The sequence below is a fragment of the Pieris rapae genome, chromosome Z (assembly GCF_905147795.1).
Source record: "Pieris rapae chromosome Z, ilPieRapa1.1, whole genome shotgun sequence".
Classification (NCBI taxonomy): Eukaryota; Metazoa; Arthropoda; class Insecta; order Lepidoptera; family Pieridae; genus Pieris; species Pieris rapae.
In genome coordinates this window covers 1,367,734-1,388,845 of record NC_059534.1, presented here as the reverse complement: position 1 = coordinate 1,388,845, position 21,112 = coordinate 1,367,734, and the positions used below count along the sequence as shown (strand labels likewise).

The 21,112-nt window shown below is 33.9% G+C and overlaps 1 protein-coding gene and 2 long non-coding RNA genes across 6 annotated transcripts in view; all 3 read left to right on the top strand.

Annotated features, from left to right (window-relative positions):
- Positions 1 to 21,112, top strand: part of LOC110992655 (WD repeat-containing protein 7) — a 116,302-nt gene that overhangs the window by 9,702 nt on the left and 85,488 nt on the right. For 2 of the 4 annotated variants that reach the window (XM_045634100.1, XM_045634099.1), the window contains 12 exons: positions 292 to 393; positions 711 to 851; positions 1,190 to 1,268; positions 1,765 to 1,906; positions 2,246 to 2,303; positions 2,579 to 2,740; positions 3,501 to 3,621; positions 4,462 to 4,625; positions 5,423 to 5,517; positions 5,917 to 6,001; positions 6,417 to 6,485; positions 7,691 to 7,783. In XM_045634100.1, coding sequence (XP_045490056.1) covers positions 292 to 393; positions 711 to 851; positions 1,190 to 1,268; positions 1,765 to 1,906; positions 2,246 to 2,303; positions 2,579 to 2,740; positions 3,501 to 3,621; positions 4,462 to 4,625; positions 5,423 to 5,517; positions 5,917 to 6,001; positions 6,417 to 6,485; positions 7,691 to 7,783 — 1,311 coding nt within the window. The remainder of the gene's footprint in view (positions 1 to 291; positions 394 to 710; positions 852 to 1,189; positions 1,269 to 1,764; positions 1,907 to 2,245; positions 2,304 to 2,578; positions 2,741 to 3,500; positions 3,622 to 4,461; positions 4,626 to 5,422; positions 5,518 to 5,916; positions 6,002 to 6,416; positions 6,486 to 7,690; positions 7,784 to 21,112) is intronic. The other 2 variants (XM_045634101.1, XM_045634102.1) reach the window with 2 other exon arrangements.
- LOC123690549 lies at positions 11,382 to 12,249 on the top strand. The gene is made up of 2 exons (XR_006751173.1): positions 11,382 to 11,623; positions 12,034 to 12,249. It is a non-coding gene; the product is annotated as an uncharacterized LOC123690549 (long non-coding RNA).
- Positions 14,697 to 15,825, top strand: LOC123690550. Its single transcript, XR_006751174.1, has 2 exons — positions 14,697 to 14,758; positions 15,518 to 15,825. It is a non-coding gene; the product is annotated as an uncharacterized LOC123690550 (long non-coding RNA).

Sequence of the window (21,112 nt, the reverse complement as noted above, 5' to 3'; positions counted from 1 at the left end):
TAGCTTCTCTTCTACGATCTGCATATCCTTTTAATTTATGGTTTCAACTATGTTATACTGGCTCGTACGAAGGTAAACATTGTAACACCGGCATTAGACCCAATCAGACAAAGGCTGATCACCTACTTGCCTCATGAAACATTCATAAAAGGGGGATTTACTAACTGTTTGACAGTTGAATTATGAAATTAGCGCATACATACAGACCTATAATAAAATAAATACACGTTTATCTGCATTTCAGTAATCCCGTATACGTAAAAACGTTGAATCATAAAAATATTGTTTCAGCGCGTGCGCCCATAGTGACAACCAGTTTAGAAATGGCTTGGGCAGAAATGAATCCCTGCCCAGTGGGTATTCTGGATCAATTAAGCCATCCTGACGAACCGGGTGAGTTTTACTGCAGTTATGACTTCAATAAAGGCAGGCAACACCTCCGTTCCAGGTGTCCACAGATCATGCAGAGGACTGGCCAACAACCCAATTAGCACCATTGATTTTGAATTGGTAACGTCTTATGGGTGGGTAAACCGCTTCGTTACGTAACGCGTTACAGCGCCAGTGTGCCTTAGTTACCCTTGGTGTGCATATTTTGACGTTAAAAGAGGTGTAGTTAAATGGATAGAAAAAAACCCCGCCCATTGCTACTGCTGCTTCTATGAGATTTTTAATAATAAGTTAGTAAAGAACATTGTTTTTTTTTTCAGAAATTAAATTGACTGCCTCTATTTATCTATTGGCCGCAAATCGTTTGGTTGTTGGCAGGGAAGATGGTTCAATAATCATAGTTAACGCGACACATACGGTTCAACTTCAACTGTTACATGGGAACCATCAACAGTTAGACGGTAATTTTGATAATTGCTGGTTCAGCCAATTTTTTATTGCAGGAGAGTTTTTTTTATTATAGAAATTTATTATAAGGTTAATAAATGTATATGGATTCATAAAAGTAAAGTATAAAGTGTATTTCTGGTATAGGTGTACCTAAGTTTAAAGTATACTGCAGGTTATATACCTGTACCAAAGCTATGTGTACTTTAGGTATAAGTGCACCTAAGCATAAAGTTTAACTTAGATATATGTATACCTAAATATAAACTGACCGACAGTGTACCATACTTATACCATAACCGTCTCTTTAAAGTATTATTTATGCAACTGAACATTTTAATATTTGATTTAGATTGGCCACCTCATCAGTTGTTATTGGGACACAATGGCCGCGTGAACTGTCTTCTGTACCCGCATCATGTTCATCACAGGTAACCTCTCAATGTTAATAATGAACTGAAACACATACACAAACACAGTTACAGTTACGAGTATATGGTATCATTTTACAGTTATATATCTTTGCCAGTTATATAGGTAATATGATAAAGTTTACACTGATGTTGTGTACATTATTATATAACAAAAAAAATGACCTTCAAGAAAAGTGCTTCGATGAGGTCGAGGACGCACTCGCGAGCCTTGAGAAAGAGAGTCCAAGTAAAGCTTTTTGTTATGTAACGGGACAAACAGGCACGAGGCTGATGATACCGGCCCACATTGATACAGGGCTCGCAAGTGTGTTGCCGGCCCTTATTTCCTGAATTAATGTAAATGTGTCTTAAGCCGTAAAATCGGCTGGTCCGATTTTGGATGATTTTTTTGTGTCACAAGACACAATATGTCTTTCATACAATATGTATGTGTGTATTTATCAAATTGTGTCTATAAAAATGTGGTCTGCTTATAAGTCAATTTGTGTTATAGGTATGACAAAGCCTATCTTGTATCCGGTGGAATAGACTTCGCGGTTTGTCTATGGGACCTGTTCAGTGGGGCGCTGCTTCATAGATTTTGCGTTCACGCGGGAGAAATCACCCAATTGATCGTTCCACCTCATAACTGCAGTGTAAGTATAAAATAATTTATTTTTAGTAATCCAGTTTACGAAAGTAAATTAGTCTACAAAAGTAAGTTTAAGTATTTAAATCAGTTTAGGTAAATTATTTTAAGCAAATAAATAAGTTTAAGTTTTTTAAATTAGTTTAGGTAAGTAAATTAGTTTAAGTATTTAAATCAGTTTAGCTAATTTAATCAGTAAATATTTTAATTAGTGCACGAAAGTGAATCTGTTTAAGTATTTAAATTAATTTAGCTCAGTTACTCCGTTGATGTATTAAAATCAGTTTAAGTATTTAATACAGTGAACCTAAGGCCGTTTGTAAAAGATTTTAATTGATATTTACAGCCAAGGATTCAGAAATGCATTTGCGCTGTCGCATCGGATCATAGCGTCACCCTCTTAAGTAAGTTTTTTCTACAAATTTGTTTTTAAATCAGTTTTCAGAAGCAAAATATTTATTTTTCTGCGGACTTGAAAAATGTATTAACTGAACTGTCAGTGTCAAATGTCTACTGTCAATGTCAGCGTCAACTTTAATAAGCGAAATATTTTTTTTTAAATGTAAACATGAGAAATTTTAAATGTGTTTACCGTTTATAATAAGGTCAATATGAAATTTAACGTTTTGAATAATACGCGAAATGGTTGAATAGTAAACATGTAACCTTACATTTTCAGGTTTAACTGAACGGAAGTGCGTAACGCTCGCTTCCCGCCATCTATTTCCGGTTGTGACGATAAAATGGCGTCCGGCTGATGACTTTATGGTGGTCGGATGCAGTGACGGTACTGTTTATGTTTGGCAAATGGAGACCGGGCACTTGGATAGAATTTTGAATGGTAAGATTTCATTTATATATGTATACTCTGATTTTTCACTTTGACATTTTAACATTTTTATGTTGCTACTAAAAAAGTTCTCCACCGAAAACGGGCAAATATCACCCAATAGATGGCAATAAAAAATTAAATGCTACGTCTTTTTTATGCTTAACCTACAAGAAGATAAATATTAAAATTTACTTACTCAAGTGAAAGTCAAACTAATACAAAAATATCAAATATCAAGAACAATATATCATTGTATATTAACTTTCATAATTTTTTTTTATTCTTTAGCTGGCTTCACTGTCTAGTATTACACACAGAAGTTGACTAGACAAATTTGCCTAGGGTTATTATTTATTAAAGATCATCAACTTTACTGCTATATGTACATAAATATGTGAAAATTGTGCTAAACATAAATGTTACAAAAAGAGTAGTGTTGGCCTAGTGGCTTCAGGGTGCGACTCTTAACCTGAGGTCGTAGGTTCGATCCCCGGCTGTGCACCAATGGACTTTCTTTCTATGTGCGATTTTAACATTTGCTCGAACGGTAAAGGAAAACATCTGTTCTATATAAAAAAAAATATAACGATTATTGTCGAAGAACAAATTTGTCTATACTAAGATCTATATAAAATCAAGAAGATATGAAGGTGAAAAACTCAGAAACTATTGAACGGATTTTTATACAGTTTTAACTATAGATCATGTGAACTATGAAAAAGGTTTTAATATTTAATTATTTAAGCTCATACCACAATTAAATTTCAAGGTATGATAGCTGAAGAGGTTCTAGCGGCCTGTGATGAGACATCAGCTGATGAACTTGGAGGCTCTATTGCATCAGGCACAGACCTGCAAGGTCTGGCGAATCCAGCTGTGCATTTCTTTAGGTGAGTCTAGGTGTAATGCCGGTGTGATGATGCTCTCGCTGCAACCTGCAATTTCTGCCACGCACCACCACGATGTGGAACCAGCTGCCCACTGAAGTATTTCTAAAAGAGCATACCGATTTTTAAAAGGCCGGCAGCGCGCTTGCGAGCCTTCTGGCGGGCGGCAGTGTCACTTAACATCAGATGTGCCTCCTGCTCGTCTGTCTCCTGCAACATAAAAAAACCTTTAATGTCTGGGTCTCTTTTTAACTCTTAATCGAGAACTTTTCTGGTCTGGATATCCATAGTTGGAATGGCATCCCCTTGCATGGAAATCAAAATTCCTTTAAGCGCATGAAGTTAAAATTTTTACGGATGATGTCACGAAGATGTGCAGCGATTTGCAGTAAAAGAGAGTGATTGAGACTGAGAGAGAGTGAGAAAAGGAGATGGAGAAAATATACACGCTATAGGATGATGTATTCGTTTAGTTGTATATTAGAACTTTAAATTGCATTTCTGTTTCATAAACGCAGATATTTATATTATCACTAGGACGTATACACTGTGTCAATAATGTGAATATACATATACAAATACATGGAGTAATCAAATACTGATACATGATAATCTGGGGCTTTTACCTTAGTAATAATTAATTTACAAATAATTTTTGTTGTATAATTTATGTATTTTTATCTTCGTGTTTTAATTTCGATAAGATCCTTTAAGAGGTATCAGTGCATTGGCGAGCTTTTATGAATAAATAAATGACTTTTCATCCTAGTGTGAAAGCAGTTGGTCAGAAAGAAGAGAATGTATATGTTTGAGTCGAGTTAATGAGGTTTTTATTATGTTCAGAGGTCTGCGTCATCGCAACCTAACAGCAATGCGTGCGGCAACTCAACGCGGTCTGGCTGCATTGCACGCGTCAGAGCGGGGCTCCAATGCCGGCCCGTTGGCTGAACCGGCACGGGCCAGGCCTCCACCACTGACCATCCAGGGCTTCAGGTCTAATCCTGCTGGTGAGTATTCTGCGACCACCTCTTCATCGTCAGAGCAGTTCCAAATATTAAGTAATATACATAAAATTGAGTCCAAATATTGGATGCCGCATCTTCAGATCGGATGGTGATGCAAAAAGAATAATGCTCAGTTGTGGAACAAACTTCGAGGTGATCTGGGTGGAATGTCGTATTTTGCCTCGATCTGATGATGAAAGTGAAATTTTAGGCAGTTTTTGCACCACCGCTATGTAGAACCAAACCAGTTCTGAAAAGGCAACGCCTTAAGCCTCTGGCATTGACAGTTGTCCATGGGCAATCACGTAACATCAAGTGAGGCTCCTGTCTGTTTGTCTGTTTGTTCTATAAAAAAGAGATCTACTTGAAAGGCTTTCTCTATATTTCTACAAAAAATGCATAGCACATTAAAAATCTAAAACTAGATTTCGTCAGGATAAATCGTATAAATAATTAGATATTTTACAAATTAATAATTATAATCGATTTGATCGGTAATTTAGATTAACTAAGTATAATAATATTAATCGATATCGGCCAGGTTTTCATTTATTTTTAAGAACGTCTTAATCATCTCACTTTGTTGCATATAGTAGATAATGATTTGCTTAAAAAGTCTATCTCTAGTGGTGGATATTAAAATTAAAAAAATATTTGTATCAGTTTTCGTTTTATTTATTACCCTAAACTTGAGAAAGGTTTGATAAAATTTGCTACAGGCCCCGCCCTGTGTTAATCCGGTACTGCTTGAAGCTGGTACGAGATATATTTCCTATATATATGGATGATTGCACTTACAGACCCTGAAAGCCACATACTCTTCTTCGACATCGAGGGTCTGATAGTGGAACTGCTCAGCGAGGAGTATTCTGCCATGAGTCCAGCTAGTTTGGAGGTGAGTCCATTTTCAACCGGAAATTCTGGACTTTTTCATAGGTTTACAGATTTTTTGTCACTGATTTTTAGCGTCACTGATGATGAAGAAAAACCTGTGAAAGTGCGTGCGTCCCAAAATTTTTTTTAAAGGAATCTCGCTGTTAGCCTTTAGGTTGCAGACCTATTCTACTTTTATCAGTCCCATTATCATTCCAATTTTCCAAGTATAAAATTATGATTTCTAAAGCGATTTTATACCCTTAATGGAATGTTATTCCAAAAATGTTTAGTTAAATGTCGATATGTGAAAAAAAGTTTCACTTTTACCGTGGTTTCATAAAACCACACAACATATTAATTCAAATTAATATGTTGTGTGGTTATAATGATAGTAATACTAGTTTTTTATTTGCTTTAGGCGGCCGGTCTGATCACCAGCGAGTACATGAAGGTGGCAGCCCTGACGCAGTCGGCGAGTCCGGACGCTGCGAAGAAAATATCAGGTAGCTCATCAGCTATTTGTCATATATACCATGTACCATGCGAGAAATGGATTGACATTTAAAAGAAACTTAGTTTACACGATATGTTACAATTGATTTAGGACGGCGAGAAATGCGAGTTGGGGCATTGTCAAGATGGTGCAGGACCACCTCCGAAGACGGGTCTTCAGATCCTGTCAATGCTAGATAAACGCCTGTCTAATCTTAATCGAAATCGATCGAATTATTTGTATTAATAGCACAACTTGACGTTTACAAGCATGTTACGTCACAGGACGACGCCATCTTGTCTACAGAAGCGTTTTCGATTCTTGATCTGTAGAATGTTATATTATATTATATATGTGTTTGGGTATTTAGTCGTGTAAGATTGTAAATAAAATTGGTGTTATTTTACGCACGCTATCATGGATAGATTTCTTCGGGCGTGTGAAGGATAAAGCAGGAGATATGGAACGGCTGTTGAAAGAGAAGGACAAGCATGGTTTGTATTATTTTAATGCTACAGAAGTGGATTTTGTGATAGACGAAACTAAAGGCTACTAAATAATAAAGAGATTGCTATAAAGATATTATTACGTTTGTCTTGGAGCATAGCAATGCGCCAATCTTTGACCTAATATCTTTTGTTTATCGGTTCAAAAGCATACAAAAAAACCAAAAAAAGCAGGTTACATAATTTAGGTAAATGGAGGCCTATCAAGCGATTTCTAATACAATAAAAAACACCTACAGAGGACAAGAAATGCATAATTAATTAATAAAAAGATACTCAAAATAACGTATAAATATAACTAATATTAAATGAAAAGAAACATATAAGTAATAATATGTAATGCAAAATTTAAAAGCTTGTCCAAAGATTAATTGAGTCACAATTAATATGTATGAGTAGCTGATTGCGATTAAAAAGAGTGGCGGAGAGTTTATTGCCAGTTCTTCTCTTCCGTTCTACGCCCTTGATTTGAGAACTGGCAGTAAATGTAAAATTAGAAGCATTTAATGAATATTTCATTTTTTTGACGTTCATAAATGTACATTATGTTACCTGTATGAATAAATGATTTTTGATTTTGATTTTTTGATTTTACGAGGCAGAAAAACATGATTAATTTTTTTTATGAATTTAAGACAAAGCTCGTCTGATATAAATAGGTTAACATTATATAGCTTATAAATGCTACTTATAATAACTTTGTAGATAAATCAGATCAGAATTAGAAGCCAGAAAGGGCTGCCCATTCAAATTAATGACGTGGAATAAGTGATAACTGTGTCTTATATTCCAAAATAAACATATTTCTTAAAAATTTTTCGGTAAAAGATATGTTTGATATGTTTTTTTATTTGTTATAAGAGCTAATGCGATTATTGTGTAACGTAATTGGAACCTCTCAAATGCCACAAATACGATCTAAAATGTGGCATTCAGTGTTGCGGTTATTTGGAAGAGAAGGTGGTTTCTGCCACCACCATTCAGTGTAACCAGCTCTGAAGTATTTCCAATTCGACTTAGAGTCTGTCAAAGAGCGCAGCAAAAGCAAAAAAAATAATTTGACAAAACAAAAAATTACTAGTAAAAAAAATAAACTGAAGAAACTAAACAAAAATCGATTTCCATGTGTAATGTGTGATATAAAGCTTAGTTATAGAAAATTACTAGAATTTTATATGATTTTTTTATTTCAGGTATTTTAGCTAAGATGAAAGAAGGTGCTGAGAATATGCAGACTAAAATACAGGCTAAGGCCGAGCAATTGAAAAGTCAACTCGACGCGAAAGGTAGGTGGGATGGCAGATAAGTGAGAGAGGGATGGCTATAGGTTCGACGGCTACGTATAGGACTGCATCTAATTAAAGGCATTGTTTATTATACTACAGTTACAATTGATGATAGTTCATAGGTAATATTAGAAAGGGATGGCTATAGGTTTGACGGCTACGTATACATTCAATGAAACGCATTGTTGGTTATAAATTTCCACTTAAAATTGTAGGTGATTTATTATTAACGAAGTTAAGATAATAATAGTATGTTTTTAATATACTGTTTTTTAGTTTATTTAATAGTTAAAGTTTTATATTGCCATCTTACATCAGAGTATAAAGTATTGGATTTGATCATTTAAATTTTAAGCACCCGCCAATACAATTTTAGACAAGATGGCGTCGTTTTTGACGTGTTGTCTTTCTTAATGTCATATTTCGTTCGAAAACAGTCTCCGACGATATCAAACTCCAAGACAGTACTAGGATTAGACTGACGAAGACATTTACAAGTTATGTCCACGTTAATTTGACTAGTCTGTGACCGTTTTGTCACGTACCTTTAAGAGAAATGTATATTTTGATTGATTATTTACAAAAGCGATATGGAGTTACCAAATCGCTTTAAACACTCAATAACACATTGTATGATATGAAATAGTTTTTTTATAGTTACTGCTAGACTACCTAAACGCAGTCCAATGCTTTTCTTTACTATTCCACTTAAAGAAATTGCTTGGTAGCGATAAGCCCGTCGCCTGCATTTAAGTTCTGATTAAATTAATCTTCCCAACAAGGCGAAGATAATCATTCGTCTAATCTGTGATCGTTTTGTGTCACGTGATAAAAAAACCTGTGTGTTATGAACGATTAATTACTTTCAGGAACACTTTATATATATAGCTGATACATTATAACCATGTTAAATAAACCTTATTTTCAAGCGATTACTTCAAGATTTATGGTTAAACGTAGGTTTGGAATGGTAGGTCGGTGTGAAAGGGATATAGGATTGTTTGTATATATATTTTAAAATGTATCGTGAATCTTTATAACAGTTAATTTATTTTACCGGTAACAACGTTAAAATTAAAAAAAAGAACTTTATTTCTCATTACAAAAACAGAAATATTTTATTTACATGAGAAACTTAATATTAATATGTATATATTATATACGAGCGAGATACACGTCGCCATTAGCCGTAACAATTTTAGTCAGCTATGTTCATTCTAACATGCATCTTTAATGCCTTTTTGAATTTGTCAAACACTCCAATATTGCGAATTTGAGATGGTAATTGGTTAAATAATTGCACACCCTCATACCTAATAGATTTCTTCAAATAATTTGTACGCGGCTTCGGTAAGATAAGCAAACTCGCTCGACGAGTATTGCGTGTCGTTGTGTGTTTGATTTTTTTAAACGACAAGCAACTATGGATTGAGTTATTTAAAATTTTTTTTATCAAGATACAGGTGCTATATACATACAGTTGTTTAATTGTCATAATTTTGGTTTCTTGGTAGATTTTATTAGTCGGTGTTAAAAAATTGTATCTAAATAATGATTTTATTAATTTATTTTGTAGTGTTTGTAAGTTAGAAATTATGTTTTTACATGCCGTACCCCATATTTCAATTAGATATATGAAATGTGGCTTGACTAAACAATTATAAATTAAATGACGTACGGATTGAGGAATACATTTTGATATTGACCAAAATCTGCCTATAAGTGATTTTAGTTTGGTAATTATGTGTGATATATGAAAGTTCCACTTTAAATATGTATCTATTCTAAGACCCAGATATTTTTCCCATTTTTTGTTAGTGATTTCAACGTCTTGAACTTGAAAATTAATTATTATAATAATAAATATAATAATTAAAATAAGACAATATGCCTTATTATATTTATTTTTCAATTTTAAATAAATAAATTACTGGAGGAGGAAAACAGTTACATCGCTGATTTACCTACTCCACATTATGGAAGTAAGGTACACCGAATGTACAAGTGAGAGGGGAAAGTCACCAGCAAAGATTGCTGCAGACAATAAAGTCTTTGAAGGCGGTTTCGACTGCCTCATCAAAGTTGAATTTACCTTTCAAGAAGTTACCCAAAATTAAAAAAAAATCGTAATCTAAAGAGAAGCTCCTCTATCGCCCAAACCCAATCATTAATCAACACTCTCAGATTGTAAACAATTAAATATATATAAAATAAAAATTGTGGATCTGACAGTCGATCGATCGCCTATATACTATCTATCTGTCCTAATAACCAAACCCTACGCAGACCATTATGGCGACTGATCGAATGCAATCTTTTCGTTCTTTACACTCATATATCAATGATAATCAATTTAAATAAAGTAAATAAAACCGTACAAATAATATTAAAATATACATGACTATGTTTAAAACATCAAATAGCTTTTTAATTATTTAAAAACTGGTGTAAGTTAGATAGGATATTGCACAGTTGAACTGTCATTTTCCGACCGACCTATCATGCATAACTTGTATCGACGGGTGGCTATAACAATCCATCGATTGGTTAATGACACACTTTTATTAATATTTGGATTAAGCTGTCTATATTAGATGGATAAAAATGGATTGAGATAGGTTATCGGGTTTGGGCTTCGTAGTCTGTTCTATTTGTCTAGCGTTAGCCATAGACATAATATATGCTTTGAGCCGTTTCTGCAGCACTGACGCCTCGTAAATAACGCGATTTTTGTTTTCCATTTAAGAAATATAGTGACACAAACAGACGATAAAAAAGTAATCGTAGTTTTCGAAAAACAAATGCACGAGTAATAAGTGCACAAACTTGATCATATGTAACTATGTAATATTAATGATATAGATTTCATTATTAATTAAGGAGTGTTTGTGTAGCTTTCTACAACGCGGAAGTATTTTTAAAGTGGGGTACACAAGGTGAAGTACAATCATTATTCACAATTGGAATATACGGGCTGATATTACACTACTAAACATTGGGTTTCATGTCACAAACCAACTGGCAGACCCAACTAATATGATGATGCCTTTTAAGAGTTGTAATTATTTAAATAGCATAGCTTTGGCCTACCATCGTCTTTCATCTAGTTCTACCCGGCTCTGCACTAGACTTGTGCTAATGACTCGTACGGAAGGAAATTAGTCCCAATCAGGCAATAGATGATCACATGCTTGCCTCATGAAACAGATACATAGGACCCAAACCGAAGAGCTTGTAGCGAGAACACCGTTATACCGGCACTAGACCCAACCAGGCAATAGATGATCATATGCTTGCCTCATGAAACAGACACTTAGGACCCAAACCGAAAAGTTAAACGAATTTGCTTCCATAAGTTTACAGTCCACGCCCTGTTCAAGGTAGTCCAGTGCGTAATTTCTGTTATTCGCGCAAATGTTAACTTAATTATATATTATTAACGACATTTGTAGAGCGAATTGTTTGATAATAAATAAATTTGTCGTTTATTTATGAATTTATTTATAATTAAAGTTCACCACTTCATATATAATGCTATATTAACCACTTCGCTTCGGAAAATGTCTTGGATGATAATAGACTGGTTTTGGAAGGCTAAATATGAGTTTCTGAGTGCTAAAGATATATGTTGGTTTATATGTATTGGTCGCGATCGTGGGACTATTGTATGTATTTCGATAATGTTAATTAGCTGAATGTTTCGATAATATGATTGCGAAATTAATTTCAAATTACATGACATTTAATTAACAATGCACCATGACTTTTCTATATAAGAAACGCCTCGGGTTATATCTTACATGTTTGAGAAAATGAAGGCTTTTCTGCTATATGTTTTTCGTAAGTACCCATATATACGTTTGTTTAATGAGCAGTTTAATTATTTTCTTTATTTAATAAGCATTATGGTCTATTGCTGCATAATATTTCAGAATTTTTAATAAATTCTAATTATTTAGGTGTTTTCAATAAAAAAATTGAAAATTAACAGTTTCTGAATAATTTCCCAGTTTTCTTTAATATTTTCCAGTTTCTGAATTAATCAGTTTTTTTTAAATTTTCTTATCATTTTTAATTGAGTAAAATTGTCAGATATTTGCTAAATTATAATATACGTATATAAATATTACTATAAGAATAATCGTAATTTCTGCATAATTACCATATATTTACCGATTTCCAATTATAGAATAATTCCATGTTGTTAAAAACCTCAGTTTATCAATAATTTCATATATAAAAATTTTCAGTTTTAGTGATTTTCCAATCATCAGCATGGCATCACAATCATCACAGAGGCATACACATAACACCGAATTCTGTCGAAATTTACGAGCAACCTGATGATTTTTTGATTTACAAAACGATGAAAAAATCCAATTTAAGAGCTGATGATGACATGCGCGTGATTGCGGATCACGTGATGCAATTATCCGATAGGTTGCAAAAATAAAGGATGATATATTCTTATTGGTTTTATTAAAATATTATTATTTTGGAGGCAATTGATGTAATTCTATTTGTTTTATTAAAATATTGTTATTTGGAGGCAAGTGATGCAGATAGCAGATCGGTCGACTGCCACGCTCTAATCTCAGATTGAAAACAATCTGAGATCAGACCGTGTTGTGTCATTGTGGATTCATTATTAGGTTCGGGCGGATACGTTAGTTAATTACATTCGTATCATAGATAATTAACTAACGTATTAACGGGCGTGAACACGCCCGAATTAAGGGCCTTCAACTACGTACCAATTATGAAGAGCTGGCAACGCACAAACTATTTTGGGATCGTCCATGAGCGAGCGTTACCGCCATATTAAAATTGACTGAAAATTGGATGGTGGGATGCTCGAAGCCTGCATTAAAGAATATGAAATAATAATATCTCTATTGAGAGACTTTTTTTTAATATTGGGAATTGGAAATTAGAAAAACATTCTCTTCTTTACTTGAGGTTGCCGTCAGTCTCTTAAAGATGTCGTGTGCCAGATGCAGGTCCGCAGCCGCAATACCCGTCCACTCCCTTACGTTGCGAAGCCATGTTTTCCTTCTAGCAAAATGCTGGATTTATACGGAACGAAACATATTCTTACCTGAAAGTCATTCTGTATTCATTCAACACAATTCTATTAAACCCTGGCCAAATCGTCATGTGTGAACTTGATTTTCTGCAGTTGACGCACACACAAAGGAAAAAAAGAAATATTCTCTGTATGTATTTATATATTAAAGTTACAGCAAAATGGTATATCTACAGTATATGTAAGCTACTCTAAAATACATGAGAATTAATGTGAGCATAATGACAATAATTAAAAATTACCCTTCCAATTTTAGTTTTTACTAGTATTTTTTGGTTTACAATGCAGATTAAGTACCAGATAGGCAGATTAAATTAATCAGTCCACTTTCCATCTTAAGCTCTGGATGAGATAAAAACAAACCAGTGGCGTTACAACCTTGTTAGGGCTTCAGATTTCTGTGTTAAGTGTTATTTATGGCCCATAGACACATTGCCAGATAGCTTGAAAGTGCGTTGCCGGCCTTGAACCCTAAGTCGAGTTGGTTCATACGTACTTCAGTGGCCAGCTAGTTCCACTACTAACCACTGCGGAACCTCGCGATGTTTTGCTTTATTATTCGAGAAAATTTTAAATGCGCAGATAGACAGAAAGTCCATTATTGCCACGGATCGAACCTACGACTGCAGGAATGAGAGTAGCACGCTGAATCCACTAGGCCAACCATAGCCCAAGCCCCCGAGGCATTGACCAATGATGATATCACTTAACATTCAAACAAGCCTCTGTTCTATAAAGGTTGTATCGCTGATTTAGACGTGCGTCTCATTGTCCGGTTACTCTCTTCTTGATTTGTCCGAGGACTCACTCCTTTCTTCTTCTTCTTCTGCCTCTCCATTACTGGAGGTTGCCCGTCAGTTTCCTGAAGCGCATCTCGTCCTGCGCCAGATGTAGCCACTCTTCTGTATTTGCAATACCCGTCCAATCCCTAACGTTGCCATGATTTCTTCCTTCGACCAACTCACCGTTTACCCTGGATTTTACCCATTATTATTAGTTGAAGGAGGTGGTAGCGGTCATGGCGCAACACGTGACCCAGGAACACTACTTTCCGCTGTTTAATTTTAAGTTATGTTTTAATCTTAAACTCCCTCCTTCGTATATAAACTAGTGGTTTTTCAATAAAGATGTTTCAATTTTATTCATAAATAGCAGACTCGGCCAAGCGTTGCTGTGGCTAAGATTTTTGTTATATTACATAGTAGTAAATTAAACAAGGGAAACCGTAGGAGAACTTATGTGAAACGTTGGTACCACGACACGGACCTAAACTAAACTACCTTTAACTCAGCGCCATCTGTTAGAATTGTATCAAATAATAAACAAATGTTAATGTTATCGTAATTTTAGTAAGGATGCCTATTTTTTTTGAAAATGAAATATAGCCTATGTCACTCAGGAATGATGTAGCTTTCCAACAGTGAAAGAATTTTTCAAATCTGCCAAGTAGTTTCGGAGCCTATTCAATTCATACAAACAAACAAAAAATCAAACCTTTCCTCTTTATAATATTAGTATAGAAAAAAACAATAATTTCATCAATGTTCTGATAATGACGTCACGGTATCACTATCGTCTTTAAACCAACTTTACAGACTACGAACGGGCTCCTATTATTGATCTGACGCTAAATGTCTTAATAATATATAAATTCGAATGAATCTACATACTTTAATAGTCTAAACTTTCTAGGCTCTTTTAGAAATGGGATTTAATACAAAGTTATTATAAGTAAGTAAGTGTTAACACAATTTAAACTCTACCAATACCTGTACTCATTATTTGAACATAAATCAATCTCAAAGATTTGTTACGGTTCAGTATATAAGTAAGTCGGTTTCATTTTCTGAATAGAAAAATGAAGTTGATTTCACCTCTTCTGTTATTGTGTAAGTACTTTTTAATCGACTTGAAAAACCTCCTAAAATATCCTATTAACAAATTCTTCTTTCTCTAACTCTGTTTTGTAGCGAATATCCCACGTGTGGTATAAATAAATAATCTAATAATAAATAAATAATCTAATAAAAGTAATAGTAAAGTGAATGAAAAATGTATGTCACAAAGTTTTCACAACTGCAAGACGTTCATAGTTTTCATATGAAATAGAACAAATTTTTGATTAAACTAACTGTTTCATATTTCATTATTTTATATAATAGGTGTGTTCTACGGTTTCACCCGCATTAATTCGGTAGCACGATATTCTATAGCTTCGGTAAATAGACTTTTTAATGCAAAATCTTTTAATCCCTAAGTTTTTTGAACATATTCTATATTTTCGTCAGGGATTTAGGATTGTAATGGTGAAAGAATTTCAAATCAGTCCAAATTTTAAGTATTCAATGCAAACGATCAAATCTTTCCTCTTTATAATATAAGTGTAGAATATTCTTACTTATCTGTCTTTAGACATAGACATCCAAATGACGCCATGATGGCCTGCGCTGTGCTATATATATACCTCATCTAACCTTCTTAGGTCTACCTCTGTCTCACCTGCGTTCTTATCTTTTCATCTCTAGTGTTCTCTACTCCCTTCTTTGTCTCCTGTCTCTACCTTTTTAAGTCTTTACATTTTACATTGTTTTGCAGCCTTAAATCTAGTTTTTTAAACGTATTTAATGATTCCATAATTAATTTAACAGCGATATTCCTTATATCGGAAACACTATCCTATAATGTGTTTGACAATTCACTGGATGACGACACAGACGTCTTCAATAATGAGGACATGATAAACGCGTTGCGTAAAAAGAAACGGCTGTATGAGAACTTCTTTAAAAGACCAAAGACAATGCCAAGCGAAGAGGACGTGGATTCATTTAATTGGAGAATCATAAGAGAGATACTGCCGAAGTTGAAGAAATTGCCGTGGCAATGGATTCTGAACATGATAAGACGGGCCATCAGCAATCGTGTGGGTGACTATTAATGAAAATATAATATTTAAAGTTATTTCATTTTATTTATGCTCTCAAACATCACACATGTTAAAATTGCATGATGACCATGCAACTTTCCCAGCAGTCCGCAAATCGCAGCACGCTCCCGAGAGGACTCATTTTGGCGAAAAATCGCATGGGTCCACCAAGCTTAATATACCAAATTACATAGATTAAACAATAATAGCCAACACTTAACACTGCAAGGTTGCTAAAACGACTCGGCGAAAGGTGAATAGAGTTGCTGAAATACCATCGAGTCTATTTATTTATTTATTTGGAAACAAAACAGATACATCTTTACAATAAAAATAAAGTTAAAAATAAAACATAAAATAAACACATTGCATGTATCCACAATAGGTTTCACTTATATACTATATGATACAAACAAAAAAAAAACATGACAACGACATATACATGGCAGAGTTAGGACATTAACAGTTGTTTTATTTTATTTTTAAATAAAGCAGTAGAGGAGTGCGAAAAAGGGTCAATGTTTTTGATAGAATCTAAAGAAGAACACATCCTGTGAAGAGGCTCGCGGAAACCAATGTTGGTTCTGGAGTCGGAAAGTTAAAAGTTCTATGTGAGTCATTTTCCATCACAGTTCTATAGTAAATCTGTTGCATGACCATTAAGCGAAGAGCACAAATGTGGGAAGACGTGTAAACGGGTTATCAACGTGTGATAGTGAATCCACGACACGTTCGACTAGTAACAAAAAACAAAACTTTAGTATTTATTTATATCCCTTGGCGTTGCGTAGATATGTGGGGTTACTCTGCATCTATCGCATTTACCAAGAAGAGTGTCAAGGCACAGAATTCCGCCCACTAACGTCATTTGTCAAGTGTTTTAAGTCAGTTTTTGCACTACCATGTGGAACCAGCTGCCGACTGAAGTATTTCCGAACCAATTCGACTTAGGGTCCTTCAAAAAAAAAGAATACCAATTCCTAAAAGGCCGGCAACGCACTCGCTAGTCCTCTGGCATTGAGAGTGTCTATGGGCGGCGCTATCACTTAACATCAGGTGAGCCTCCTGCCCGTTTGCCCCCTGTTCTATAAAAAAAACTTGAAAAAGCTTTATGTTCGTGAATTGTGTGCGAAGTTGTGTGTGATCTCTGATCGTAGAAGCCCGACTGCAACAATAAACTTTTCATGCTTATTTAATATTCGCTCGTACGATGAAGAAGAACCGAATGATACTTGCTTTAGAATCAACGTCGACATGTGTCAAAATAGGCATGCAAATGTCATAATAATAATAAGAACAGTTAATTATAAATGTTGTCAAAACTTATGGTCTAAATACTCTCGTTATAAAGAAAGCTTGCCTTAAAAAATATAATCACCTTTTCCTTGAAAGCATTACACGGCAGTGATCTATAACTTCTGGGAAGTTGGTTGAATAGTTTCAATTTAATGCAGTTGAAGAAAATATCGTTAAATATTGTTTATCTTATCACTGCATCATAAACCAGTAATCAATGCATGTCTAATACCAATATAACCATGAAATTAAAAAGATACTACTTATAATTGAGTATCTTTCGAAACAGTGCAAAATGTTTTTTCACGTTGCATTTGTTGGTAAGGCATAAATCTTTAATAATATAAATATAACAGCGTTTACAAGCTTTTCTGTATTCTGGGCCAGTTAAGCACAGGCTGCTGATCTCCTACTTGCCTATTAGTAATTATCAATCATGAAACAATTCGACTTGTTGACAAGAACCTACAAGAACCCTGTTCTTCAAGAAAAGAGCGTAACAATTAATGAAAGGCCGGCAATGCACTACCGAGCCCTCTGACATTGAGAGTGGCAAGTGGGAGTATCACTTAACATCAGGTGAGCCTCCTGCCCGTTTGCCACTGTTCCATAAAAAAAAACAGATACAGAAATCTGAGTACCATACCTAAAAAGTTTGTAGCGCAAGTGATTTATTTATTTATAATATATTAATTATTTGTACATGTCAACACATTGAACTGTAAATCACTGTGTATATATAATTTTTTACTGATTACCTAACTGCTTGAAAATATGAAACACTTGTAGAAATGCAGGTCCTACTGGATGTTTCGTAACATCATTAATAAAAATACTACTTTAATTTCAGTGACAACATTCATACAAATAAATAACATTATATGTGAGTTACCAAACTCGAAAAATGATAATAATATTTGGAATAACTATTATTTAAGAACAAACGTATACGACAAAGATGATTTCCAATATGGTGTTGATTCTAAGGCAAGAATGAAAGACGATGACGATCTAAAAAAATCATATTTAACTAGATACGAATATCTGGATGCCAAAAAGAATGAAAGAGACTCAATAAAAGAAGAACCAATAGTTAAACGTTATGCTATTAAAGATAGAAATGGTGAAATTGAACAGGTAATGATACGTTATTCTAATGATAAAAGAGATTCTGTAATTCATGATAAAAACCAACTTATTGATGATAGTCCAGTTATAATTCGTTACTATAAAGACGTAGATAATGATAGAGTCGCAAAACCGACATTAAGTCAAATTGTGCCGGTGAATGGAAATCTGCGTGGTAAAAAAGACAAAATGGAAAAAGAAAAGTTGTTTCTCCCGTTTATCGTCATTGCCAAATGGGTGGCCATCAAGACACTAGAAGGTTTATTTTTAGGTGCTGTTGCTAAAGGCGTTGATGAAGGCGTTAATGCTGCAAAAGATAAATTTGGTTAAAATAAACGTTTGATATACGGCTTTTGTTTATTTCAAAGATATCGGTGTCTAAGAATATTGTTACGAGCTAGGGGATCGGATAGAAAACGACGATTTATTCAAGGGTTCATTTTCAGCTAAATCTACAAGTGTATGGGTACTCAATTGTCCTTAAGAAATTAATTTATTGTTCTGCTTGATACAATATTGATTACATTACAGTAAGTAGATACATACAATTTGAGTAACCTAACCGTAGGAAGGACGCACGGCATCGCAACCCTTATGTCCACCTAACTAATGCTTAACTTAACGACGCGGGGCATCGGTCAAGAAAAGCTACGACTAGAAAGATTTACAGCTTATTATTGACTTATTTTAAAACTTAAAAAAACATAGGTTACATAACACACTATTAAACAAAAAATCGATTAATAAGACCTTTTAAAAACGCATGGTATGTACGCTTAAAACCTATATATAAATATTTCCCTATACGAATCGATCCAGAATGGAGTGTCAACTGCCTAAACGTTTTTGACAATTGTCAAGAGCTGTAACCGTGTGTTAGTCTCTGCATAAAGCATAGCACATTATTATGCACACTGTTATATTTATTAACAGTAAAAGCATTTGGCTTGGAACGCCTCCAAAACTAAAATTATGACTAACAAAAAATTTTACAAGTTTTTGTTTATACCATGTCTCTTGAATATGTTCTGAACACGAAGTCATTTTGCCGTATACACTTCAAGTCAAAGTCAATCATTTATTTCAAAAAGGCTTATTAAAATGCACTTTAGAAAGTAAAAACTAGACGTTTAAAATTACTCTAGTCTTCCAAAAGTTAGAGAAACGGCAAGAAGCTCCATACTTACTCTTTTTAATTAATTTTCACAATATGTTTTATACATTAATTTGACAATTAAAAAACCTACTACACTAAAATATAATGGTGCTAGTTATTAGCTATAGCTAGCTGTTATAAAAACATTCAGCATATAACTATATTATGTAGATACATGTTCACATATTGCACAATTTTACAAATATTGCAAGTTTAGATTTTACATTACTTTTTATAAAAAAAACTAGCAGACTCGGCCAAGCTTTGGTGTGGCTAAGGTTTTTGTTATACATTACATAGAAGTAAACTATTCAGGGGAAACGGTAGGAGAACTCATGTGAAAGATAGATAGCTTATGTGAAACGATGGTACTTTTAACACAGGGCCATTTGTTGGCGAATTGTATCAAATAATAAACAAATAATTTGCAATAAAATAAAATTTTGACTATAATTAAAGATCTTAGCTATCCGATCTCTTAAGTTGGACCAGATTGCTCACGGTGTACCAATTTAATTTTAAATAGTTAAGTAGTTTAGGAGTCCATCGCGGACAAACATCGTGACAGGCGATTTATATATATTATGTATAAAAAAATAAGCAACAGTCAGTGTGTGAGTAACGTCAAAGTTGATTACAAAAATAAAGAAAAGCAAATATAAACGTGTATGACTAAACGCAACCAGATGATTTTGTCTAGTTTTATTGTCCTATGGAGCAGGACCAGCATACACTTATTTCTACATATCGCAAATTGGTCACAACGTTGCACCTTGCAAAACTAAGGGCCTGTTTCACAATGTATGGATAAAGTGCCAAATAGCTATGCAACACATAAATTATTCGAAAGATAATAGTTCCAAATAAGATACTTCGCATTTCATGACGTATAGCGCTATCTGACAGTCGTGAAACGCAAAAATACTGTTTATCATAGAAATAAGTAACAAATAGCTTATTTGGAACTTATCCGGACATTGTGAAACAGGCCATTAATATAACAAATAGCAATATTTTCACTATCTGTAAGATTGCGGACTCGAACCATATTTCATTCAAATTTCTATACCAAATGTTCGTTTTTCATAGATTTTTTATATAAATAGATAGTATACTATATTGATAATACAATCAAACAAAAATCTTCCAGTTTATTAAACTTTAAGCTCTAGCAGGAGCTTTTAAATTATTTTGGATGAAGTTTGACGAAGACCTTGATATGACCTCATATTCAAACTTTGATCATGATTAGCAACTCAGGTATAGTTCATGAGAAATATTTTTTTTTAAGATTTAATGGCCGTATCTTAAATGTAAATTCACAATTAATTAATTTTTTTTGACGTTCATAAGTGTACTTGTTTACCTATATGAATAAATGATTTTTGACTTTTGACTTTACAGCATGCGTGGTGGAAAATAATGCGAAGCAATAATACATAGCTTCAATCCGGTAAAAAAGTATTTTCATTAAAAGACCTATCTCATTTATCAGAATGCTCAACCTGCATTCTATCCAGTACAGTTGTATCTAGTATGCGATCTTTAAAAAAAATGTAAGTCTGTAAACCCAGATCTCGAACGCTTCCAGTTTTTAGGACAACACAGAGAAGTAACATCGCAATGCGTTCTCTAAGTTGTAAGTGCGCTTGTCACAAAGTTCTTTTTTAGTTTTGAAAATAGGCATTATGCAGAACGAATAAAACGTGACGACATAATTATCTTTTCCGTAGAGATGTT